Raw genomic sequence first — 26,360 nt, forward strand, 5'->3', positions numbered from 1 at the left:
CATTGGAAAAATGGTTGAATTTTTTAATGAAACTTTGGGGATCGTTGAAAAGGCCCTTAATACACACTTTTAAATCATAATATCTCAAAAAAAAAAAAAAGATGCACATAAAAAATTTCCTTTGTATAGGGTCCTAGTTATGCGATGTTTAACTGAACTAACGTAACTATTTTTTAACTTGAATGCATGATATTTATAAATATACCATAGTCATGTATGAAAACACAACCAATTCATTGAAAAGCAAAAGAAAACAGTAGAATGAGTCAAATCCAAGGCTCAAATGGACCCCACCATAGAACACAGTAGAGAGAGTGATGCCCACCATTAAAATTTTCTAAGGCCCAAAAAACAGTGGATCTGGCTCATTCTTTGTCTCATGCCTTAAAATGATACACCCAAATATATGGACGGTTTAGATACAACACATACATCATGGTGGGCCCCACAGAACTTGGTGCGTCACTTCAGTAGCCGTCTGGCTATGCTCCTCGTCAGAACTTGGTGCGCGGGGAGACGAATTGGCTACTCCCCCTGACATCGGTCTCATGGCTGGTGGTCGGTGCTTTGTGGGCCCCACCATAATGTATTTGTTTCATCCATTCCGTTCATCCATTTCTACGGATCATTTTAGGGACTGATACGATAAATCATAGGGATGTAAGTCTAAGGTAGACCACACCAAAGGAAAACAATAATGATTGGATATCCACCATTAAAATCCTCCTGAGGCCCACTGTACTGTTTATTTGACATCCAATCTGTTGATTGGGTCCTAAAGACCCAGATGAAGTGAAAAAGCAAATATCAGGTTGTTCCAAAGCTTTTATGGCTCCCACAACATTTTTAATGGTCAACGTTCATTCAACACTGTTTCCTTTAATGTGGTCCACTTGAGTTGTGGATATGGTTCAATTTAGGGCTCAACGCCTAAAATGACCAGTAAAAATGATGGACGGCGTGGATAAATCACCTGTAATCACGGTGGGCCCAACTAAGTTTACTCAGAAAGATAAGAGCGTACTGAGTACGCGAATGCCCGTCAGTGATAGGCTCGCATGCTACGTCACCAAGTTACGTGGGTCCCACCATGATGTATTGTTTCTATCTACACCGTCCATACATTTGACGAGATCATTTTATAGCATGAGCCAAAAAATGGGTCAGATCCAGAGCTCGAGTAGACCCACCATAGAAATCAGTGGAGAGAGGTTTCAACGGTGGAAAACATTTACCCCATCGGCGGGGAAGCGGATTGCGTACTGAGTAACTCTGTATGCTAAGCGTACTGAGTAAACTTTGTGGGATCCACTGTGATTTATATTTTTGATCCACACCGACCATCCATTTTAAAAGTTAATTTTAGTTACATATACCAAAAAAAATATATATATATATATTCAAAGATCAAATAGACCACACCACAGGAAATAGTGTGAAATGAGTGTCTACCATTGAAAATTTCTAGGGGCCACCGAAGTTTTGGATCAAGCTGATATTTTTTATTTCACTTCATCCAAGTCTTTTTTATCTTATGAACATGGTGGATGAGAAATAAATATCACTTTGGGCACTAGAAAGATTTCAATGGTTGAAATCACTATTCCCACTGTTTCCAGTGGTATCGTTCACTTGGGCTTTGTATATGCTTCAATTTTAGGCTCAACGTATAAAATCATGTGAAAAAAATTATGGACGAATTGGATAAACCGCATACATTCAAGGTGGACCCAACTGAGTTTACTCAGTACGATAAAAGCGTACTGAGTAACTAGTAGGCAATCCCATTTCCATCTGCCGAAGCAGATGGCGCACTGTGTACTGAGCAAACTCTGTGGGGCCCACTGTCATTCATGCATTTTATCAAATCCGTCCATCCATTTTATCATATAATTTCAGGTCTTTTGAAAGAAAAATTAATCATATATCCAAGCTCAAGTGGACCACACCACCTGAAACAGTTTGAATTGAAGTCTACTGTTGAAAAGTTCTTGGGGGCCCACAGAAGTTTCGGATCAAGATGATATTTGTTTTTTCCATTCATCCATGTCTTTGTGATATTATGAACTGTTTGGATGATAAATAAACATCATTGGGGCCTTATAAATATTTCAACGGTGGAAATCAATATTTACACTGTTTCCCTTGGTATGGTCTACTTGAGTTTTTGATATACTTTATTTTTGGGCTCAACCCCTAAAATGATCTGGAAAAATGAATGGACGGCGTGGATGGACTATATACTCAACAATGGGCCCTACAGAGTTTACTTCGTACGATAGGAGCGTATTGAGTAACTCAGTACGCAACCTGATTTCCCTGTCCGCCCCTCTTTTCACTTTCCCTATTCACTTTCACTGCCATGGCGCCATCCACGCAGTTCGTCCGTCCCTCTAATCTCGTTCCGGAAGCCACTGATCGTCGATCCGGCCTGATTCCTCGCCGGAATCTCCGAGAAAGAGGGAAGATGAAGAAAATGGGAAGAAAATCGCACTTACCTGTCGAATGGCGCACCTTCGATCACCGCTACAGCCAGGTACTCTCTGTTTTCTTTTTTCTTTTTTCTTTGTAATTCAATTTTTTTTTTTTGATTCTTCATTGCTCGGATCCGATTTTTATGGTGTGTGTGGGTGGTTAGCTACAGTGGGACCCGTGAGTCCCCTGCAATCCACCCATGACTGTACGTGCGTTGATGTCCGACAATAATGGAGAGGAAATGGCGCGATATCGTCGATATATCGTGCGATATTGACGATAATATTGGCCGATATCTAGATTTGGGATTTTTTGGTATCTTCTAGAGGTTATCGGGAGTATATCGTCTCGCAGTGGTGCGATACCGATAATATCGGCCAATAGTATCGATATTTGAAACACTGGTCAAGGCTTCATTTCAGTTGTCATTGTAGGTATCTCAATATGGTCATGATTGGGTACACAATGGTCAAAATAGTAAAGTAAGAGATTTGTATGGATAAGAAGTGGAAATGAAGGTGAAAGGATGATACCTTGGATCAAGCAATATAGCGTTCCAAAGCTTCAATAGACTCATTCACTGCTCTTTTACTCGTAGAGTGTGGGAGTGGTTCCTGGGCATCCTACAGATATCTTGGGTCGTGCTTGAATCGGTTGACGTCCTCCTTTGGGTGTGGCATGGGGGATGCTGCGGGAAGGTTGGGAAAACAGCTTGGAGACTCCTTATCGTGGCCATCTTTTGGTCCATTTGGAAAGAGAGGAATCTGCATTGCTTCAAAAATGGCGGGACCTTGGTCAAAAGTGTGGTAGGCGTTATCAATGGTTTTTTTAATAGCTGGGTCCCATATGTCAAGTGTAGCTAAATCAGCGTCTTTCTCTTTCTTTGTGGGTTTTTAGTCTTCATTGCTCTTGTATTCTTTCCCGCCTCCCGGTGGGGTTTTCTTTTGATAAATTTTTGTTGCCTTTCAAAGAAAAAAGACTATTCTAACGAGCAAGAGCTGTTTCCAGCAAATTCTCTACTCTTGGATGAATTTGCTGGGATCTCTCCATATTCAATGTGAGGCAAATCTAGCAAGTAGTCGAAAACATGAAGAACAAATCGGTTTCTAATCCCACTTGATTGCAAGAGGGGGGCATCAAATCTTTGGAGCTGCGCCCCTGGCAAGGAATCCAAATCTTGTGGGCATCCCTAACATAGACTATGGGAAATCCTCCAAGATTGGGTGATCCAAGTGCGTCTCAAGCATCAATTGGACCCAAACTCGACAAGAGCAAGAGAAGGGGAATCTTCTTGTCAAATTCTTCTCACTCTCTCTACTTTGAAGAGAACTAATTTTATTTAAAATTCCAAAAGGTTCTTATAATCTCTCAAATATAGTATTTATAGAACAATATTAACTTCTAGGTGTTTTAAATAGCTTAAAGCTATGTAACATGTAGCTTATGCTATGTAGCGTAGCTTAGCTTTAATGCTATGTAGCTTATGAAAATAGTTCAAGTAGCATGTAGCCTACACTACTTGCTAATTTACATACACTATATTCTACAAAGCCTATGCTACATGCTACATTGCTTACACTAGTTGTTTTTCACTAAAACAAAAATCAAGTAAATTTTTCAATGATTTGTTACATTTTTCTATTTTTCAATAAATATTAGTTAATCTTTTTTGCTATTTTAGTACAATAATAAAAGTAACGGTATTAAACCAGTTTTGTTGCTTTTTCTTTATCTTTATAGTTAATCTTTGCCCTATTTTTCTATCATTTTAGGTTGTATTTTTTTAAGGGCTATGAATAATTTTATTAAAGAAACTGCCTGACAAATAGCCAGAACAGAAAGAACAAAAGAAATGGGAATTACAATGCCATAATAGAGCGAGCTACATTGGTAGCAACTTGAAGAAACTAAACAACCCATTTGACAACATCCCTTCTCGCCTTCCAGCAAACTTGATCACAAGGCTTCAGCTTGTTGTTGAAACAGTGTGTGTTGCGTTCAGTCCAGATATTCCAAATAACAGCCAGAACGGACAACCTCCATAGAATAAGTCTATCTTTTGATAGGTGAGCCCCATGCCAAGCCCAAAGGAATTGCGATACTGATTGCAGCGTAAGACCATTGCACCTCTAAAATATGCAGAATGTAGGTCTAGATCTGGTTGGCGCATGGACTGAATAAAAAGATGCTTGACTGACTCCATGTTGCTCACACAAAGGACACATATATTCAGGATAGACTTCCCCCTCTTCCGAAGTTTATCTATTGTCAAAATCTGATATCTACCCGCCAGCCATGCGAAGGAAGAAACCTTTGGTAGTGCCCCATAGGACCAAAAAGCATGAGGAATCGTGCCACCCGTATTGAACCTTGAGGTACGAATCATATTGTAAAAAAAGAGCCAGATGAAGATGTTGACCATTGTAATGAATCGATTAAAAGAGGGGAAGGCTGGAAGAACTGGAGATGGACCAATAAGTTAGCATAATCTTCTGTCTCCAACTCCGAAAGGCCCCTTCTACAAGCAGGGCACCAAACTTCCCTTCCGCCTTTGATCGAAAAGCATTTATCTACTGTGATATCCTTTTCTGTGGATAAAGCAGCTAAGTAAGGATAGACTTCCGCTAAGGGCCTATCTCCGCACAAAGAATCCTTCCAAAAACAGATCTGGGATCCACTCCCCAGATTGAAAGATGCAGCGGCTATAACGGACAGAGAGAGAGGAGATAGCCTTCCAACTACCCGAAGCGCGGTATAGTGATGACTTGATCCTCTCACATCCTCTTTCCTCCACCCCGTACTTGTGAGCAATAACCACCCTCCACAGCTTTCCTTCTTCAACTCCAAATCTCCATTACCATTTTTTTATTTTTTATTTTAAGGGGGAATTTCATTAAATAGAATGGCCAATTACATTCGGGCGTCCTCTGGAAAAAAAGAACCAGGAGGATGCCTATCATAAAGAACCTAGGAGAAAGAAGAGAGCACTATACAGACAAAAAAGAGATCCCAGCAGAAAAACTTAGCCACGGTTCCTCTCGGCACAAGTTTTTTCCCGAATATCTCCGAGACCCACTTTGTCTAAGCATAAAAGACCTCTAACCTTGACCAGGAGGGTTGAATGCCGAAGAAACAGCCTGCTACCTTGCTTTGTACTGCCTAAACACGCCATCTGGTCTGCCACAGCGTTCCCTTCCCTGTATATGTGAGCAAAGCGGAAATTACCGATTCTCCTAACGCAATTGATCCTCTGGATCCAATATCCCCATTTCCACCCGGTGGTTGCGGAAAGAGTGAGGAAACTGATCACCAGATTTGAGTCTGATTCGACAGTCACATTTTGGAAGCCCCTGCCTATACACAGTTCCATGCCATCTAGAATCGCTCTCAACTCCTCATTCACATTCGAGCCCCGACTATAGCCTGCATAAAATGCGAACAAAAAAACCCCCTTCTCATCTCTGCATACACCACCCCCACCCGAGTTCCTTGGATTGCCAAGCGACGATCCGTCGACATTGATTTTCACCCAACCATCCTGCGGTCTCAGCCATTTGACCACCAAGAAAGTAGGCGATCTCCTCCTATGGCTGCCAGTCGCAGCAGCCGCAGAACTAGCAGCCTGACTCGGGACGCTATAGGAGGTCGCAGAATTTGACTCGTCATTACTGCCATTAATAGTGCTCAGCCACCATTTCACTCTTGCTATAATCGTGGCAATCTCCATTGCCATTTGCCAAGTAGTGCCGTATTCATAGAATTGAGATATTTCAATCCTACTCCCCCCTTTGCCTTGGGTAAGCATACCTCTTCCCACTTTAAGAGATGAAATTTGTGTTTTTCCCCTGCACCTTGCCACATAAAACCCCTCCTCAACTTTTCAAATTTTTCTAGCACCGATTTCGGACATCTATAAAGGGAAATAAGGTACAGTGGCAGATTTGAACAACAAATATCATGAAATTTCATGCCACCAGGCGCAACCTTAGTTAAAATCTATAAGTAGCATGTAGCTTACACTAAACGCTATGGAACTTAGACCTCATGCTTCAAAGGAGTGAATGCTATGCTACACGCTCTTTGGTATTTAAAATACTGCTTCTAACTAATCTTGGTAATTAGTATGCTAATCACAACTAAACCTTGACTAATCAAAACTAACTTAGACAAACTTTCTAACTCCCTAGCTAACAACAAACAACTAAAAGAAAGTGTCCAAAATAGTCCTGCAAAACAAGAAATTCACGAAAACCTTGAATCTTGTCAAGTTGTGGATTGCATGTGGCAAGAAACCTCCAGCATCATTAAGACCATCCCATTCTCAGAGCTTTGCAAAGCACACATGTGCACACAATAAAGCTCGTGTACCTGTTAAATGTGTGCCAACATGACACGTATGCAATCTAATCCATCCATCAGGTTGATCTGACCTTGTACATGTTTTTTCAAAAATAAAATATGGTCCAATCAGCATGTGGGACCTAAAATTGGAAACAGGTTGATGCATTAGGAAACTTAAGCAAGTTTTTTAGAGCTGTAAATTTGTTTTGCAGACTGTGGCCCACGTGACCAGTGGATTAACCTGATTCTTGGGCTAAGGCATCCATATGGTGGTGTCATTCTGATGGGTTTGGATTTGATCTTGGACCTATTGTGCCATTTTGGCACATGTTTGGCATGTACACGAGCGTTATTGCACATACGTGTGGGCTTAATCTAGCTAAGCTCCCCACCCTCATGCTATGTTTAGATGCATCATGAATGTAAGTAGGAAGCAAGTTTCATCAAGTATTGTATCGTTCAGCACCATTATGGCCCTGTATCGCTCTATATCAGCCTATTTCGGGCCAATACTGCCGATTTTTTATGATACTTCTAACCGGGGTAGAAAGTGACTAGAAAGAGAATGAAGGGGAAGGAAATGAGAGGAGAGAGACTTCATCCTACTCTCTTAGGCTCTGTTCTTATTATTATATTGCCATTAGTAGAAGTTAGAATAAAAGTCAACTACTTTCTCCCTCTTTATTTATTTAAATTTTAACAGGTAACTACTGTTGAATAATAAGTACAAAGTTCAAATGCCCTTGGTATGGGATGCCTCTTGTGTACAAAATGAAATACTACAGCTACTACATTATATATTCTGTGACTATCTATATGTGCATATGCATGTATGCAGCAAGGTTGACAAACTTGGGACTTGGACACACCGTTGTTCAGCTATAAATTTTGACTTGGTTGAGTCAACGCAGTGACTCAGGCTAGCCATGTTTTGTAGAATTGGGCCACATTTTCCCTATCCAATGACACAATCTTGTCCACTACCATCAATACCATTGATATGATTGGCCTTGTTGTGATGGCTATATAAATAGTCAATAGCCCAAATTTAACCAACAAATGTCCAATGATCAGAGGTTAGAGTGGTTGAATATATCTGATGTTGGAATGATGACTTCATCTATGGTGGGATCATTATTATTCACACACACCCACACATGAGGGGGTCATTATAATTAGCATACGCTCTTATTCCAACATCTACCTGCATGTAATGCATTTACATGTTTCTATGCTTTTCATCAATTCCTGTTCCATCTTTGCTGACAATTATTCCCATTTATGCTGCAGTTCTTCATCATATTGTCTTGCACCATTGCAGTAGGAACCAATCTTAGCCAATTCATCTGCATCAGCAGATTCACTGCTGTGTCTTTCCAAGTCCTTGGCCACATGAAGACCATACTTGTGCTTATCTTGGGATTCTTCTTCTTTGGAAAAGAGGGTCTCAATCTACAAGTAGTCTTGGGCATGGTTTTAGCAGTGGTGGGGATGATTTGGTACGGAAATGCCTCCTTGAAGCCTGGAGGAAAGGAGCGCCGGAGCTATTCAATACTGAATGACAGATCTCAAAAACACGGTGGGCTGTCGGAATCCGACGAGCTCAATGAGAAGGTCTAGAGAGGTGAGCCCATCTCTTAAATCGGCTCGCAGCTCGTTTTCTACCCTTGCAGATCCAATAGAGTGGCATCCAACCATAGCTGATTTGATTGTTCTCGTAACATTGAGGGTAGGAACTCAGTTCTTTTGTCTCATTTTTTCTTCATTTTTTTATTATTATTATTATTATTATTTTACTTTGGTTTTCCATTGGCCTTTTTTTTCCATGTTTATTATAGTAATTTATTTCCTCTACCTTTCCTCATTTATAAAGCAAATTATTTGCATTATCTTAGAATTCCACTTACAAAAAAGAGTCTTGTTGGATATATCTGTAATCTTTAATAACCAATATTTTTGTTCTTTGCTTTGCTAGAAAATAAAAGTTCTTTTATTTTTTTCCCATTCAAAACTGATTTGCCATTCAAGACTATGATGCTCTCCCTCTCGCTTTCCCTCTCTTCCTCCCTCCCTGTGTGTGTGTTTGGGGGGCTGGTTTGTTCTTGAATTTTATGTGTATGCTGTAGTCTTGAATTTTATTTTATATGTATGCAGCCATTGTTCGGAGTATCCTCGATATTAACGATCGCATTGAGATTTCTAGACGGGAATTTCACGTATTGATAATATCCCCGATATAATCTGTATCCAATGTTTTAAATATCGTTATCACATAATGTATCGCACCCTTAGGATACGGATACATATTGGTTATCACATGGGATATATGGGTTGTATTGCGTAATGTATCACTGTTGTTGGGAAACATAGGAACACTGGAAAATTGGTCTATTTTTTCAATGAAACTTAGTGGATTGTTGAAAAAGACAAATACACACTTAGAAATCAAAACATTACACAATAAAAGTGCACATAATAGGGGTTTCTTTTATATGGGGTCCTAATATATGCGCTTTCCAATTGAACTTATGCAAGTATATTCAAAGTCTATTCTTATAATTTATAAACGTAAGAAAATATATATGGAAACACAAGTAATACATTGATCAAGTTACATACATGTTTAATTTTGTGTTTGGATACAAAAATTGCAACTGATTTGCGAGAAATTGAGAAATTTCAATTTTTTTAAAATTTCCGCAACTTAATCCATCTCCCCCAAATCTCGAAATCGAAGTTTCAAATCTATGATTTTTCATGGAAAACATGAAGAATTATAGATTTGTAACCATTTGACACTGGTTTAACGTGATTTACAACAAAAACATGAATCAAAAATAAAAAATGCTCACTGGATCGAATATGTGGGATATATCGGCACTACCTATGCGTTTCGTATCACACAGGTGGGATACAAGATATATCGTGGGATATATCGGTTGATATCATCGATATTTAAAACATTGTTTGTATCTCTAGTTCGGCAATACCAATAACACTAGTAGTATAAAAAATTTCAGGTATTAGTGATATATAGGTAAGTATTGCCAATATATCGATGTCACCAACCAATATTGTTGACTATGTAAGTTCCAAGTGTTGATTGTATTGCCAATGTATCACCAATATTTTCAACTGTAAATTTTAGGTGTCAATTGTATTACCAATATTTTCGATTATGTAAATTTCAAGTGTCGCTTGTATATTGCTAATGTGTTGTCAATATTTTTGACTATGTAAATTCCAAGTGTCGCTTGTATTACCAATAATATCGCCAATATTTTCAATTGTGTAAATTTTAGGCATCACTTGTATCTCTAATACGTTTGCGATATTTTGATAATATTGCCAATGTGTCAATGATATTTCAATAATATCGCCAATGTATCGATAGCGCCAAAATTCTGTTTATTAAAAATATTTTCATTTCAGTTTTTTTTTTTTTTTTAAATGAGTGCATGGTTGTATGAGGAAATGCATGTTTATATGTGTGTATATGTACACATGCATGGATGGATGAATGGATCATGGATGGATATATTTATGCATGGATGGAAGAATTGATCATGGATGGATATATTTATATGGATGGATGGTTGGGTGTGTGTGTGTGTGTGTGTGTGTGTGTGTGATGGGCAAACATTATTTTTGTCTGAACTGGGTGACAATGTTATGTCCTGCCCGCTATTTCTGTGGATGACTCGGAGCCTACTTCGACGTATGGCCATCTCTGGGAAGCACCGGTGCAAGAGGTTTGAGTTATGCTGAAGGTATTTTCGTAGAAGCTAATGGTGAAGATAAATTATGATGTGATTTGCAAACAAATAATGGGCTTGGGACCGAAGTCATGGTACTTATTTTCCATGTTTGGAAAGACAGAAGACCAGCTGGTTGAAGATTTAGTGGGGCTGCCACATCAGTTGCGCAACTATCTCTTATCCATTCGTTGATGCAGTTTGTCGATAGAAAGGCTTCAGGTTTGAAGAGAACCCTATTATCCTAGCAAGTTCGCTCGACAGTTTGGACTTAATCATGGTGTTCCCGCTATTCTGAGTCTGGTTAGCAGAGTTGTTTGAGATTATAACATTGGACTGATACATTAGGGATGTATCTGGAGGCAGTTGCTTGCTTTGGAGATGGGATCATCATTCCTTGATCCATGATGTATGTGGACAGGTATTACTCCAGATCAGTGGATGCGATGGTGGGAGCATCAAGTTTACTTGGTCCGGAAGAACTTGCCTGTGGGACATCCAGCTTGGGTACATCCTCCTATTGAGGTGCAAGCTCTTCCTACAGATAACAACTTTGGCTATTTCATGGAGGTCATGGTTCGTGAGACTCCTGGCCTCTGTTGCCTGGAAATATCTTCCAGCTTACCAGAGCGTACCAAGAAGCACAATCTTGGAAGGATATGGGTAGTTTTTGAAGATAGGTCCAAGAATGTGAGAAGTGCGACCAAAGGCTCACATGAGCAACAATCTTCGGTGGGGGTCCAATCTCCTGCAAGCCGAGAGACTGAGACTATAAATGCGACTCTTGAGAGCCAAGTGGCTGTGGCACTGGAAGCAGGGCTATCGGATGCTCTTTATGAGTTTTGTGGGAGGCTCCCAGGCAAGAGATGTGCCATGTGATTGATCTGGGTGGTGTGGGCCGTCAAGATGGGTTGCGTGACTGATATGGACGTCAATGATGATGATGAAGATGCAGCAGAGGAGGATATTGTTTTTGCATCATCTATTACTGCAAATGGATCTTTGCCTGTGTTTGTATAGGGATGGTTGCCAGTAGATGAGTTTGTCTTCTTGCCTTAAAGGGAAGGAGCGGTTCTAGTTTATTAGACTCTGACTTCGAGGAGACTTTCTCTGTTTCATGAGGCTTTGGGGCCTGAACTTGGCATGGTGCCTGAGCACGACCTGAGAGCTAAAGCGTAGTCAGTTCCTTCTACGATCACAGCATTCTACGATCGCAGCATTCCAAGATACATAGTCGATGTTGACTGGGGAAGCTGAAGTAGTGTTATGGTTGCTTCTTTATCTGGAGAAGGGTGCTAAATAGGTTGCCATGGCTTCGATTGATTTGGTTGACCTAGTGCAGGGATGCCCTTGTAGAGATAGAGCGTGAAGAGATGGACAGATACGATGGGTATGGGAGCTGGAAATGCTGAGGCGGTTCCAATGGAAGCCGAGCAATCTGTGACTCCTGCTATAGAACCTTAGAAGAGGAGGTTGTTGTGTATGCTCCTGCGAAGGGGATTCCCGAAATTGTTTCTGTGAGAATGCCGGCTCCTGCTCTAGCAGCCAACAGTAGCTAATGATGAGCTTTACCCACCAGGCGGTGGATCAGATTTCTGCAAGGTTAGCCGATCCCGCCATTTGGTTAAATCTTGATGAAGAGCAGAAGGCGAGTCCATGGCTATGTGGATTGGGACAGATGTTAGCTCGATTGCCCATCTTTTGGCCAATCTTTCTTAAATAGCACATTGGCTAGAGGGATTCAGGATAGAATCCATTGCCTTGGCCGAAAGAGATCGCTTGCTGGCCTTGGGAGGCTGAAGTTGCACCGCTTAAAAGTCTTTGGTGAATCAGTCAGCTATTATGCTGAAGCAGCCAGGAGAGAGGTTGACAGGTGGCTGCAAATTCTTACGGCTTCGCAAGACATTTGAAATCATGCTTGTTGCGGCCAACAGGGAGCTAGAGAGAGTGGAGGCCGCTTTTGAGGAAGCTAATAAAGAGCTTGTGAAGACTACTTGGTCCATTGCCCACTTTTAGGGATGTAAATGAACCGAGTTAGCTCGGTTAGCTCGAAACTGAGCTCGAGCCGAGTCGAGCTGATTTTTTTAGCTCGAAAAATTTTCAAACCAAGTTCGAGCTTTTGCCCGAGCTCGACTCGACTCAGATTAAACTCGGATTGAACCAGTTCGGTGACTTGGTTACTTTGATATTGATGTTGCTCACCAAGTGTTTGATGAAATGGCTCACCGAAGTGTGGCTGGTAAGTATATGAAACAAATATCCCTTTTTTTTCTTGATTTTTATGTTGCTTAGAAGGTGTTTGATGAAATACCTATAAAATCACTGCTGTTGTTTTACATACAGTGAGATTTTGATGGTGCAATCCATGTGTTTGTGAAAATGCTGCATAAGCAAACTGGACTCGAACTCGGCTCGAAGTGGCTCGAGCTGCTGACCGAGCCGAGTTCAAGCTGGGGTCAGCAAGTGGCCGAGCTGAGTCGAGCTATGCCCAACTCGACTCAGTTAGACTTGTGTACACCTCTACCCACTTTGAGAGCGCAGCTAGCTGAAAAGGAGCGGTAGGTTTCAAAATTACGAGTGCATTTGGCATATATCCCTGACCGTTCTGAGGACGTAGCACGGGAGAGGCAGAGGCTGCCTAGTTGGAGGAAGAGGGTGTTTGTTTTGCTCTAAATGTATGTAAATGCATGTAAAAGGATGTAAATGAATAATTATTGCAAATGTTAGCTGTTTGATTATGGCCGTAACTACATGCTACCTTCCTCCTTGCAAAAGCCATTTGAAAAGGATCAATGTCCATTCGTGGGGCCCCACTATGATGTCTATAGCATATCCATGCCATGCATCTATTTTACCGGAACATTTTAGTAAAAGAACTCAAAAATGAGGCAGATACGAAGCTCAAGTCGCCCACACCATAGGAAATTGTGATCATAAAAGGTTTTTAACAGTAGGCATTCAATCCACTGTTTCGTGTGGCGTGGTCCACTTGACCTTTGGATCTGCCTCGATATTGGGCTTATGCCATAAAATCACCCCTCAAAATGGATGGACACGTGGATAAGCCACATACATCACAGTCAGCCCCACACGAAATTCACATATTCCTGTGTGTTAAAAAAAAGTAACCTATAAGCATCTAAAAGTGTGTGGGAATTACCTTAATAAGGAATTATTAACCATTTACGGGGATTTACCTTGGTAAATTGGAAAACAAATACGGTTAAGGTATTGAGGAGTCTTGTGCAATTCCCTCTCTCCTCTTTTTGCTCACACACACAAATATTGACACACGTGTTTACAAATGCTATTTGTAAGGACCGCTTGTAACTACCATGACGCGAGCCCATTTTGTCATGCATGCATTCTTTTTGAAATGGTAATGCAGAAATGGTTGTGGTGGCATGATATGTCCGTTATGAGATGTCATGACGTTGAATAGCTTGCTCTATGTCACATGGCCTAAGCTGATAATGCAGCCACTCTGGAAATTTTAGGGGTCGATTTTATTATTATTATTATATATGTGCATGTATGAAATCCAACCATGCGTCTAGTATCAAACCATCTATCCATCGTACCATTCATCCATTCATTTATCTATATATCCATCCATCCATCCATACTTGATTTATTACACGCATTCATACCACATGGACCCTAGATATGCATAAAGGGCATGTTTGTTTCGCATTTACACTGGGTATTTACCCAGTTCAGTTTCCTGTGTGTTGAATTCGCATGTGAATTGGGAAATCAGTCATCATGACATTTTGTGTCGAAAATGGACAATGCAATACGCACAAATGTTCTGATGTTCCCCCGAATATTCAGCTGACCTGGTTGACCGCTGATTGTTTCATGCAAACAAGTGGCACATACCGGTGCAACTATTTGTAGAAGGAAACAAATCTGTCGAGCACCAAGTACCGGTGCAGTTATTGGTCCGGAAACAAATCGTTGGACCAGTTTATAGACGTAGAGAGACAGGTATTGATCCACACTAATAAATCATCTGTCGGCACGTAACGAACGAGCTATTGCTCCAAGTAAATAAATTGTCTGATCCGTGAGAGAGAGACCATATAGACGAATGCCTGTTTTTGTATATTATGTTGGACGTAGGCCAGTGGGGCCCACTGGTGAGCAATCACTAGTGGGTGGGTCCCACATGTTTAGGCTTTCTCCGGCTTTCTTTTCCATTCGGTTGAGATTTCAAATTCAACTTTGAATTTGAAATATGCTAAGAGATAGGGATTTGACCGGATAATATGGTTTCATCCTATCTCATCCGATTTCTCCCTCCTTTCCTATAAAAGGGATGCGTTCTCTCTCTCGTAATAACACAATCATACGAAATACCGAGAGTATACAGAGAGATATAGTGTGCACGGTAGTCTGTCCATCTTAGCTTGTCCTTGGGACGATCTGATCCATAGATCGCAATCCGGGGCCACTATATACCGTAGGATCAGAGGTGTGAATAGTTTCATCTGCTCCAGTAGTAGATAGGCGGGCCGTTAGAGTGTCAATCTTCTGCTTTGTAAAGGTTCCAAACATCGTGTAGACCGTCAGATCTTGAGGGCTCACCTTCCGCGCTTCCCAATAGTGGTATCGGAGCATATTTAACGGCGGATCTCCGATTATATTCATCTAAAAAGGTAAGTAACCCATCCTTTTTTTTTGGATTGGAATCCATGTTTTACGAATGGTATCAAATCAGCATGTGTACGGTGGATTAGTTTTTGTATACACGTATGCCATGTGCATGTAAGCCCAATTATGATGGACCAAGATGATCATGTAGATCTTTATGATTCCATACATCTTAATGTACACCATGTTATTGGTTTATAGAATGGTCCACATATTGTACCCCATGCGTGTACATCATATCCACCAATAGTTGTTTAATAGAAATACATTCACTAATAGTTGTTGTATTGAACTACACCACTTAAAGGCATGCTCACCTACGCACCTTTACACACGTGACATTGGTGTCGAATCCGAATGGTCAATAAGATGCGGAATCCCAAGAAACCTCTGGAGGTGAATTTTCACATTGATCTAAGATTCTAGTGGGCCATGGCAAAGAGAAATTCAAATCGAGGGAAGAAAATGTTTGAATTTGTAATGGCCCACCAAAGTTTTGGTTCGAAGTAAAAATTGGTACCAGGGGATTTCATGAGGTTCTGCTTCATGTGGACCGTTCAAATTTATAAGACTCATCAGATGTGATGAGTTCTCAAAAAAAAAAAAAAAAGGTTCGCATGTAGTACACATGTTGGCTAATCTGCAATAGCTAATCTGCAAGTACGTGTTATACACATGTGTACACGTGCTATCTATTGTAATAGCTAATCTGCAATAGCTAATCTGCAAGTACGTGTTATACACATGTGTACACGTGTTGACATGTGTGAAGCAGATTTGCAATAGCTAATCTGCAAGTACTGTGTGAAGCAGATCTGCAATAGCTAATCTGCAAGTACGTGTTATACATACATGTACACGTGTTGGCTTAGCTACTGTACACGTACAATGCATGTGTTAGCTAATGTGGGCATACATGTGTTAGCTAATGTGGGCATACATCTGTTAACTACTGTACATGTGTTAGCTAATGTGGGCATACATGTGTTAGCTACTGTACATGTGTTAGCTAATGTGGGCATATATGTGTTAACTAATGTGGGCATACATGTGTTAGCTACTGTACATGTGTTAACTAATGTGGGCATACATGTGTTAGCTACTGTACATGTGTTATCTACTGTACACGTACTATACACCAGCTAATGTGGGCATACATGTGTCATAGCTTCTGCTATACACATGTGTACATGTGTTGTACACATGTTGACTGATGTACACGTGTTGTACACATGTTGGCTGATGTACACGTACAGTGCACGTATTGGCTGATATGCAACATACAAGTTTTTGGTGGGCCGAACAAACTATACATGAGAGATCCACCATCTAAACCATACAAGCTTCGATATCGTTGGCTATACACATGTTGTTTTCTGCAAAACATCAGCCGCACATGTGGGCATAGCTGACGTATTGTAATATAACACATGTGAGTATGTACATCAGCTGCACATGTGGATCTGATACGTGTATAACACAGATCTCATCACAAGATATGTGTTGAATCCGAATCGTCCATCCATCTGATGAGCTTGGATTTATGCTGGAGAAGAAACATAAGCACTTGGTCAATGTGCAAGTGTAAGCGTGTGTTCACATGTCGACTGATGTACACGTATATATCACATATGTTAGTAGTGCCTCTCAAATTCAAATACAAAGTTGCTGTGTGAAACAAATGGGTTGATGTATATCACACGTGTTTAGCAGAAGTTACCATGGCTTCTGTACACATGACTTTAGTACACATGTTGTTTTGAACTCATGTTTGGCTTCTATACATATGGCTTTTGTACACATGTTAGCACGTATACACATATCAGCCAATCCGCAACAATTTTTTTTAGTTTTTCTAATTCTTCATGAGTAGATCTATTGAAGGATAATGGACTCATATCAAAAATTTAGTTTCCTTTATAATATATTCTTCACTGTTGATCTATTGCTCATTAGTGAACAAAATGATCATCAACCATGATGATCAATGTTGATGAAAGGATCCATCATCAACAATGATCATTGTCGGTAATGATCGGATCCATCACTAATAGTCATGATCACAGGTGAAGATTGTACTCTCTTTATATCTAAGCACTTAATTTTTCCTTTCTGATGATGATGTTAATATGCATGGAAATATTCGGCTTGATGTTTTTAGATCTAAGCCCCCTTATTTTTCATTGGAAAATATAGAAAAACTTAGTACTTAGATACTCCCTATACACAAATAAAGGTTGTGCATAACCTGGTGGGAGTTTATTCTCCTACACCAAATGATGCATGCAACCATGTAATGGAAGGTTGCACGTTATATAAATTTATTCTTATAAAAGCATTAAATCTCATCTTAATTAGAGAACTTGATTGTTCTACACCGCCCATTCGGGTATGTGGACTTTCAGATCTCATTAAGATATGTTAACTGCATTTATACTTTGAAATTTTATATAACACGTAGAAATGTGATGATTAGTGTTAATACCTTAGATCATAATTAAGTAGTGATACTCATGCAATGTAGAGATGGCCACCAAAGCGTTAATCGCTGAACAGCTAAAAGGACAACATTTCGACGGCAACAACTATGAAGACTAGTCCTGCGCAGTGCGATGCCTTCTAGACGAGGACGACATTTCTCACACACTCGATGTAGTTCAAGAGGAACCCATCCTGGCTGAAAACAGAAATTTACAAGAACATAGGGTTGCGATGACTCGCTATAATAAGTGGCGAAAATAAAATCGTTCAGCCCGTAATGTCCTTCTTAGCACTATGCATAAAGAACTCATGCCTACGTATGAAGTGCATGAAACCGCTAAGGGAATCTGGGAAGCACTAACAGATGCCTATGCGCAGAAGTCAGATGCGAGAGTTAGGGCAATGGAATTGGAATTCCAGGAGTACAGGATGCTTGTTGGCTGCCCCATCAAAGATCATATTCGTAACATGGAGCAAATGATAGGTGCCCTTAGGAATGTTGGGTGCAAATTGACTGAAAATCAAAAGATTATAGCCATGCACCGTTCCTTGCCTGAATCTTGGGCCCAAATCAAAAGAATTCTGAACCATACTGATTCTATCACTATGTTCAAAGACTTTTATGGCCACTTGGTATGTGAGGTTGAAATGAAAGCAATTCAGGCAGGTTCGGCCAAGGCCTTTATAGCAGAGACCCATAAGCGAAAAGCTAACAATAAACAGTTCAAAGCTCGCAAGAAGGCGAAGAATAATAATCAAGAACAGAAGACCACAGCACCTCCTCCAAATCTCAAGAAGGGGAATGGAAAGAAGAAGCAGAAAAAGACAAAAATAATCTGTTTTGTCTGTGAAAATTCCGGCCATTATGCTCGGCAATGTGCCCACAAAAAGACGGTAATTTCTCAGTCACAAGAGACTTTGTATGTAGGTGTTTGTTCTGAAATCCTTTCCGTTGATACTATATCTAACGAGTGGATTCTAGATTCAGGCGCAACAAAGCACGTGACACAGAGTCGTCGAGGACTCAAGGAATTCCATCCTGTAGCCAAAGGAAGTTACAAGCTGTACATGGGCAATAACGCTGTTGAAGACGTACTAGGGATTGGCGTTCTCCATCTCCGTACGCGCATAGGGCAAACAATTATCCTTCGTGATACTCTTTTTGCACCGGGGATGCATCGGAATTTAATTTCTGTTTCTAGGTTATTATTTGATGGTTTTGATATTCGGTTTTCCGGGATTAGAATTTCTTTGAGACAGAATAACCTCATCTTTGCATGGAAAAATTTAATTTCAGATTTATTTATTCTAGACGTAGATTGTGATAATTCCCCTCTTGCTTTATCTGTTATGTCGAATAAAAATGTAGTATCTGAATCTCAAAAATGGCACGCGAGGTTAAGTCACATCGGAAAGGATCGTATGACAAGACCAGTACGTTTTGGTCTATTAGACTCCTTATCTAAAGTTGATTTGTCATTTTGTGAACATTGTGTGTCCGGGAAGACATCAAAGAAATCATTTCCCAAAGCGGCTAGGTCTAAGGGCACACTAGAGATAATCCATTCAGATATCTGTGAACCCTTTAATGTACATGCCAGAAACGGATGTCAATACTTTGTCACTTTCATTGACGATTACTAATGCTATGGATATGTGTATCTCATCTCACACAAATCTAAGGCTTTTGATTGTTTTCTTAAATATAAAGCTGAGGTGGAAAATCAGCTTGAGAAAAAGATTAAAACCCTTCGATCTGATAGAGGTGGCGAGTATACATCTGAAACATTTAAATCATATTGTAAAAACGTTGGAATTGTTCGACAGTACACAATGGCTTACACTCCACAACAAAACGGTGTGACAGAGAGAAGGAATAGGACACTATTGGACATGGTTAGATCGATGATGGCACAAGCCAATCTCTCTACCATATTCTGGGGAGACGCACTGTTAACAGCCGTCTACGTTCTTAATAGAGTCCCATCCAAATCCATTCCTAAGACTCCATATGAGATGTGGTCTGGGAGGCCTCCTTCTTTAGCCAACCTACGCCCTTGGGGATCTTTGGGATATGTTTTGCTACCTACTCAACATAGAGGTAAACTTGATAGTAAACCATTGAATGCGTGTTCATTAGGTACCCTATACATTCAAAGGGATACGTTCTAGTTTATGAAGACCATCGACGATGGATTGAGATAGAATCCCGAGACGTGACCTTCGTTGAAGATAGATACCTAAGCCGAATGAAGCAAAATGTTCCAATAGAACTTTTTGAAATACCCAATGTATCTCAGGAGAGTGGGAGTTCTGCTCTTCAAGACCAAGATGCTCCTATAGTTCACCAGGACAGTAGGAGGACATCTCAGCAGGCTCCTGAGTTACGTCGAAGCAAAAGAGGATTGATTCCCCGAAGATACTTCGATATTGAGGGGCAAACATTCTCTTGCTTTGCAGTTGATGATGATGAACCTGATTCATATCAGGATGCATTATTATCTTCTAACTCGGCCGATTGGGTAAATGCTATGGACGAAGAGATCGCCTCCATGGAGAAGAATAAAGTCTGGGAACTTGTTGATCTGCCTTCCAATCGCAAAGCGATAGGTAATAAATGGGTACTTAAGATCAAAAGAAAGGCAGATGGTACAGTGGACAAGTATAAAGCACGATTAGTTGCTAAAGATTTTACACAACAAGAAGGCATTGATTACGAGGAGACCTGTTCACCTGTTGCAAAGTTCTCCTCAATCCGCATGATCTTGTCCATTGTCGCAAGTTTAAACTTAGAGTTATATCAGATGGATGTAAAGACCGCATTCTTAAATGGTGACTTGGATGAAGAGATATACATGCAACAACCCATGGGTTATGTGGACAAAAAGCATCCAAAGAAAGTCTGCAAGTTGTTGAAATCTATATATGGGCTGAAGCAATCTTCAAAAAAGTGGTACATGAGGTTCCACTTGGCCATCACCACTTTTGGATTCACGATGAGTGAAGAAGATCATTGTGTATACATGAAACGGTCTGGAAGATCTTTTCTGATACTATCTCTATATGTAAACGATATCAGTTAGCTGATAATGACATGCAATTGTTGATATTGACTAAAGATTGGCTATTCTCGAACTTTGAGATGAAAGACCTCGGTGAAGCCAACTTTATTCTTGGGGTAAAAATCATCAGGGATCGCCCTAAGAAATTTTTAGGCTTGTCTCAAGCAACCTATATACAAAAGATCTTAGAGCAGTTCAGGATGAAAAATTCAAAAGCTATTGAAACCCCTATGGATAAAGCTACCAAGCTAGACAGGAAATCGTGTCCCTAGACTGAAGCTGAGAAATTGGCTATATCCTCAGTACCTTATGCAAGTGCAGTAGGGAGCTTAATATATGCTATGCTTTGCACCAGACCGGATATTAGCTATGCAGTTGGCATAGTCAGCCGTTATCAGAGTAACCCGGGACAGTCTCATTGGCAAGCCGTCAAACGTATATTTCACTATCTCAGAGCAACAAATGACCTAATGTTGTGTTATGAAGGAACAAGCCTCGAGCTCAAAGGATATTCTGATGCTGGGTAATGACACCGATGAGGGAAAGTCTACTTCGGGGTATGTATTCTTACTCAGAGGAGGAGCTATCTCATGGTCGAGTGAGAAACAGACATCCACAGCTCTTTCATCTATGGAGGCCAAGTACATTGCATGTTGTGCTGCAGTTTAAAGAGTGTGTATGGGTTCGCAGATTTCTATTGAGTCTGGGTGTTGTACCGAGTGTTCGTCAGCCTATATCGCTGAAGATAGACAATACTTCTGCCATTGACTTGGCAAAGGACCCTAAACACCACCAAAAATCTAAGCACATTGAGATCAAGTACCATTACATCCGTGATCAAGTGAGAGATAAGAAGGTCGCCCTCAGCTACATTCCTACTAAGGAGATGATGGCTGATCCCATGACGAAACATATAGCTAGAGATCTATTTCAGGTTCACGTCAGGCAGATGGGATTGAGGAAAGCTTGACTGATGTACTTATTTTGTAGTACCTTTGATCTTTCATTAATGAATATTATATTCATTTTTATTCAGTATTGAACACTAATATAACTAGGTATGAAGATCAGCAGCATTTACCTTGAAATCATGTAGGATTTCTATTTTTTGTCGGCAGGCCGGTCACCCACTCGCACGGGTTGACCAATCTTGAATGTACAAGAGAGGTACATTTGGGGCTATGTTTATACATTGAGGTATGAACTTCCCTTTATTATGAATAATAAAGGATGAGGATATGAGTGAGTCGTATCCGCCTACAATCTTATAAAGATTGAAGATGAGACTGATAAAGTCGAATAACATAATCGCACCATTCCGTTACATGCGATCAATGTTATGGCTTGAATTTATAGCCAGGTTATGAGGTTATGAGATGAGTCGTACCTCATGTAGAATGACCTGCGTATTGTAGACCCGACATTCACCTAGTATTGTCTACTTTACGACGTGGATTGTAGCCACGTGCTGGGACCAGTTACCTACAGATTGCTTTGATTCGATCTAATCATTGCAACGTGCGAGTAGCCAGTCCCGTAGGTGACTCTTTGTGTCCTTAGCTACCCTCCTCTTGTGTATATGAGGATGAGATTAAGTGTTGCTACTTTAGTGTACTATGACGAAAGGTCCTTGATTGGCCAGACTCAGTTACGCTAGGAAAGCAGCTTGATTAATTCCAAATTACACATCTGCGTGGGGAAGATCCCGTGACAGCTACACCAAGTTTCTAGAACTATAAATACGCACTTGAAGACTTATCCGCCGGCAGTATCGAGTTGTTTTTATTAGACTTTTGCAAACAGTATTTTTCTTAAAAAGCATATACATATATAAGTATTGTTTTAAATTGGTTTTATTCGAAGTTTGTGAAAAATCAAGTTTTCATAATAACTCGATAAGTTGGATAAGTGCGTATGTTGGCCGAGTACTCCAGGTCGGGAGTTAACTCCATCCGATGTGGTCATGCGGACTAGGACAGGCATTGCAAAGCTTGGGTTATTGAGTACTAGTCAGGTGGTCACTTAGTACTTAAGCACCTGTGAGAAGATTATGGTGATCCAGCTAGTCCCACGCCTCTGATTCTTTTGATCGCGATGTTTGGTTTTTTATTGTTATTAGGTAAGTTAGATGGACAAATCTTTTATGCCTATCCCACAATGTGATTGAGTGGGAGATGTTGGACATAGGCCAGTGGGGCCCACTGGTGAGCAATCACTAGTGGGGTGGGTCCCACATGTTTAGGCTTTCTCCGGCCTTCTTTTCCATTCGGTTGAGATTTCAAATTCAACTTTGAATTTGAAATATGATAAGAGATAGGGATTTGACCGGATAATATGGTTTCATCCTATCTCATCCGATTTCTCCCTCCTTTCCTATAAAAGGGATGCGTTCTCTCTCTCGCAATAACACAATCATACGAAATACCGAAAGTATACAGAGAGATATAGTGTGCACGGTAGTCTATCCATCTTAGCTTGTCCTTGGGACGATCTGATCCATAAATCGCAATCCGGGGCCACTATATACCGTAGGATCAGAGTTGTGAATAGTTCTATCTGCTCCAGTAGTAGATAGGCGGGCCGTTGGAGCGTCAATCTTCTGCTTTATAAAGGTTCCAAACATCGTGTAGACCGTCAGATCTTGAGGGCTCACCTTCCGCGCTTCCCAACATATTATATCCAACCCATATAGATGAATGCCTGTTTTTGTATATTATATCCAGCTATCCTTGAGCCTGCTTGGGTTTACTGATTGACCCAAGTGCAGGGCTGCAATATAGTAATAACTCGGTGAGACTGAGGTCGTACTGACAGGAACTTATAATTGTGAACTAGAGTTAGAACTAACCTATGGATTTTGAATAAGTAACAATGTAATTAAGAATGGAATTAATAGAAATAAAGTATTAGAGTGTCAAGGATCCATTTATAGTCATTTTTAATGTTTAATTCACTTGATTCAATCATATAAATCAACTAAAATTGAAGTCCTATCATATCCAGCTGGATATTAAAGTGATTAAAGCAACATTCATATATAAACATAGAATTAAACTTCAATTGAATCGGTTCCAACATTAAAAATCAAAGCATTAATTGTAGGGAATTCATAGCATCTATCATGTCCTTAGTATACAATAGATTAATGAATTTTACAAATCAATCCCTCACAAAATAGGTAAGCAACTGCTTTTAGCTTTTCTAAGTATCCAATGTGCCTAGAGTTAACAATCGATCAAAGTAAACTAAAAATAAATATTTATTCAAACTAACTATTAATGAATTATTTATCGATCCAACCAATTACTTGAATCAAAGTAAACTAAGGCATTAAAAACCACTACAAGCTTCGCCTCTTAGCCTTATCTAAGAGGTTTAGCCAATTAAAGACATGATTGAAATAAAACTCAAAAGAAAAATAAAATTTTAAAAAATGAAGAAGAATTGAAGGATTGGAGGACTCCATCGAAGCTCCACAACTCCCTACTGTTTCTCTTCTACCTTAATTTGTATCTAGGAAAGCTAATATCACCCATTTATATTAGAAAAACTCGCACCGACTTCGAACCGACTTCAAATTTATGCACTTTTGTTACACTTCAGTTGCACCAATTATAGCTTTCGTTCGCACCGGATATCACTTCAGTCATACTGAATTAGTCTCTTGATTGAAGCCAAATTTCTTTAATATCCATCTGAAGTCTTTGTCACCTCAAGTCACACCAAACTTCTCTTCAATAGCATCGAACATGATTTTGGTTGCACCTAGGCATCGAGCTGAATTATCTCTAACTATCACAATTTCTCGCTGTATTGTTCTGTGCACATTCGGTCAGACTGAACCAACCTCAACTGGGACCAAATAGTTTGTTATTTCTGTTGATGGACTTTCTGATTTTTTCAGTCTTTTATCTTTCTTTTGCACTTAATTTTCTTGAATTTTTGACATTTGAATTCTTCATTAATGATCTTCAAATCTCTAAATATTTACTTGGTCATTCTTTGAGCATTAAATCTTCTTTTTTATTGTTCTTTTCATTTTCACTCTCCAAATCACCTCGCATAGTAAAACATACGTAAATATATCAATTGAACACCCCCATGCTTATAAAACCAATGTATAATAAGGGTGAAATATACGCTATTTCATACTACACACCCCCAACTGCATTTTACTAGTTCTGACAAAACATGTGAACAACTAATATTCAAAATCCAAATTTCAAACATTTCTCAGAAAACCAACATTATGTACAATCCTATACATATGTAGGTAAAATTCAAAGATATAAGGATGAAATATTCTTAGTCTAGAACCTAATATCACCAATAAACAATTAAACTAAATTCTCTTTCATCAATTAATTAATAGAATGCAATTAAACATCAAGTTCCTGGTGTGCTTAGTGAATTTCATCTTATAATCCATAGGAGTTGGGCTTCTCTCCATAACGTTAACCATGGTAATTACCTCAAAGTGGTCAGATCAGCACAATCTACTAATTCTGAACCCATCTCATTTTTCATTTATTTTTTCAGCTTTTTTATTTTTTTTCGATGGCTTTCACACTATCATCTTTTCTTCTTCTTTTTATTTCTTTATTGTTTTCTCATTTAGGCACATGCGGTAGGTAGTCATTTTCGATTCTAACTATTTTTAGACTTGGTGCACTTCGGGGGAGTAGAATTCGGTTGGACCAAATAAGAAATCTCTACCACCCTGGTACTTTTCTTCTTTTTCGAGCAAGGTAGGTAAGGATCTCTAGACTTGTTCCTAACATTTTAAGTAATTATCAAGTTAAAACACTACGTGTTCAATTTAACTTTTAAAACAATATCAGATGTGAATTGTGAACTAGGCTCAATTGATGTTTAAGTTTTTTATTAATCAATTCATTAAAAAGAACTTGTTCAAAAATCTATTAATCAACTAGACTCTAAACTTTCAAATTTTAACTTTATATCTTATCATCAGATACTATATTCAGATACACAGAATATCAATCTTTAAAGAGAGTTTTGAAATATATTTTTTTTTCTTAAGAAATTGAAAATTTTTGCTCAAAAACTAAGAAAATATTGATTTGTTCCATCTAATCTCATCCTAACCTAAAAACTACATTGTCCTCAATGTAAAAAGATAGGTAATGCATCATAATATGAGACAACAAAAATAAAAGAGGAATAAGTAAAAGAGAAAGTACTTGAAGAAGATCAATGTAATGGCATGAATTGTTCACCATTTAAATGGGTTAGTACTAAATAAAAAAAAACTAAAACAAACCTAATCTATTTTATCCTAATTCTAAGAAAGCAGTAAATGGATGAATGGACTGCCATCAGACTATAAGGTTAGTCCTGATAGATAGGATCGTTTGGAGGAATAGACATGTCCACCGAATCAAATATCTCAACAAGTGGTTTAAGTCGATGTCCGTTCATTTTGAAAATATTACCATTCATTAGATTCTCTATCTCGACAGCCCTAAGAGGATAAACCAGTTTGACTTTAATGGGACTGGTCCAATGAGATCTTAGTTTACTAGAAAAAAGATGAATTCTCGAGTTATACAAAAAGACTTTCTGGTTT

The 26,360-nt window shown here is 39.5% G+C and overlaps 1 protein-coding gene across 1 annotated transcript; it reads left to right on the forward strand.

Moving 5' to 3' along the window:
* The first annotated feature begins 7,875 nt into the window (after positions 1–7,875).
* Positions 7,876–8,436, forward strand: LOC131246476 (UDP-rhamnose/UDP-galactose transporter 4-like). Its single transcript, XM_058246646.1, has 2 exons — positions 7,876–7,941; positions 8,107–8,436. The coding sequence occupies exons 1-2, from the start codon at positions 7,876–7,878 to the stop codon at positions 8,434–8,436; spliced, it is 396 nt and encodes a 131-aa protein (XP_058102629.1).
* The last annotated feature ends 17,924 nt before the right edge of the window (positions 8,437–26,360 follow it).

Source organism: Magnolia sinica, chromosome 1, assembly GCF_029962835.1.
Source record: "Magnolia sinica isolate HGM2019 chromosome 1, MsV1, whole genome shotgun sequence".
Lineage (NCBI taxonomy): Eukaryota > Viridiplantae > Streptophyta > Magnoliopsida > Magnoliales > Magnoliaceae > Magnolia > Magnolia sinica.

Bases quoted from the DNA above. Each gene is read 5' to 3' on its own strand.
- LOC131246476 (XM_058246646.1), top strand. From the start codon at position 7,876: ATGTCCAATGATCAGAGGTTAGAGTGGTTGAATATATCTGATGTTGGA. The intron at 7,942-8,106 runs GTGGGATCATTA...TTTATGCTGCAG, and splicing joins GAATGATGACTTCATCTATG to TTCTTCATCATATTGTCTTG.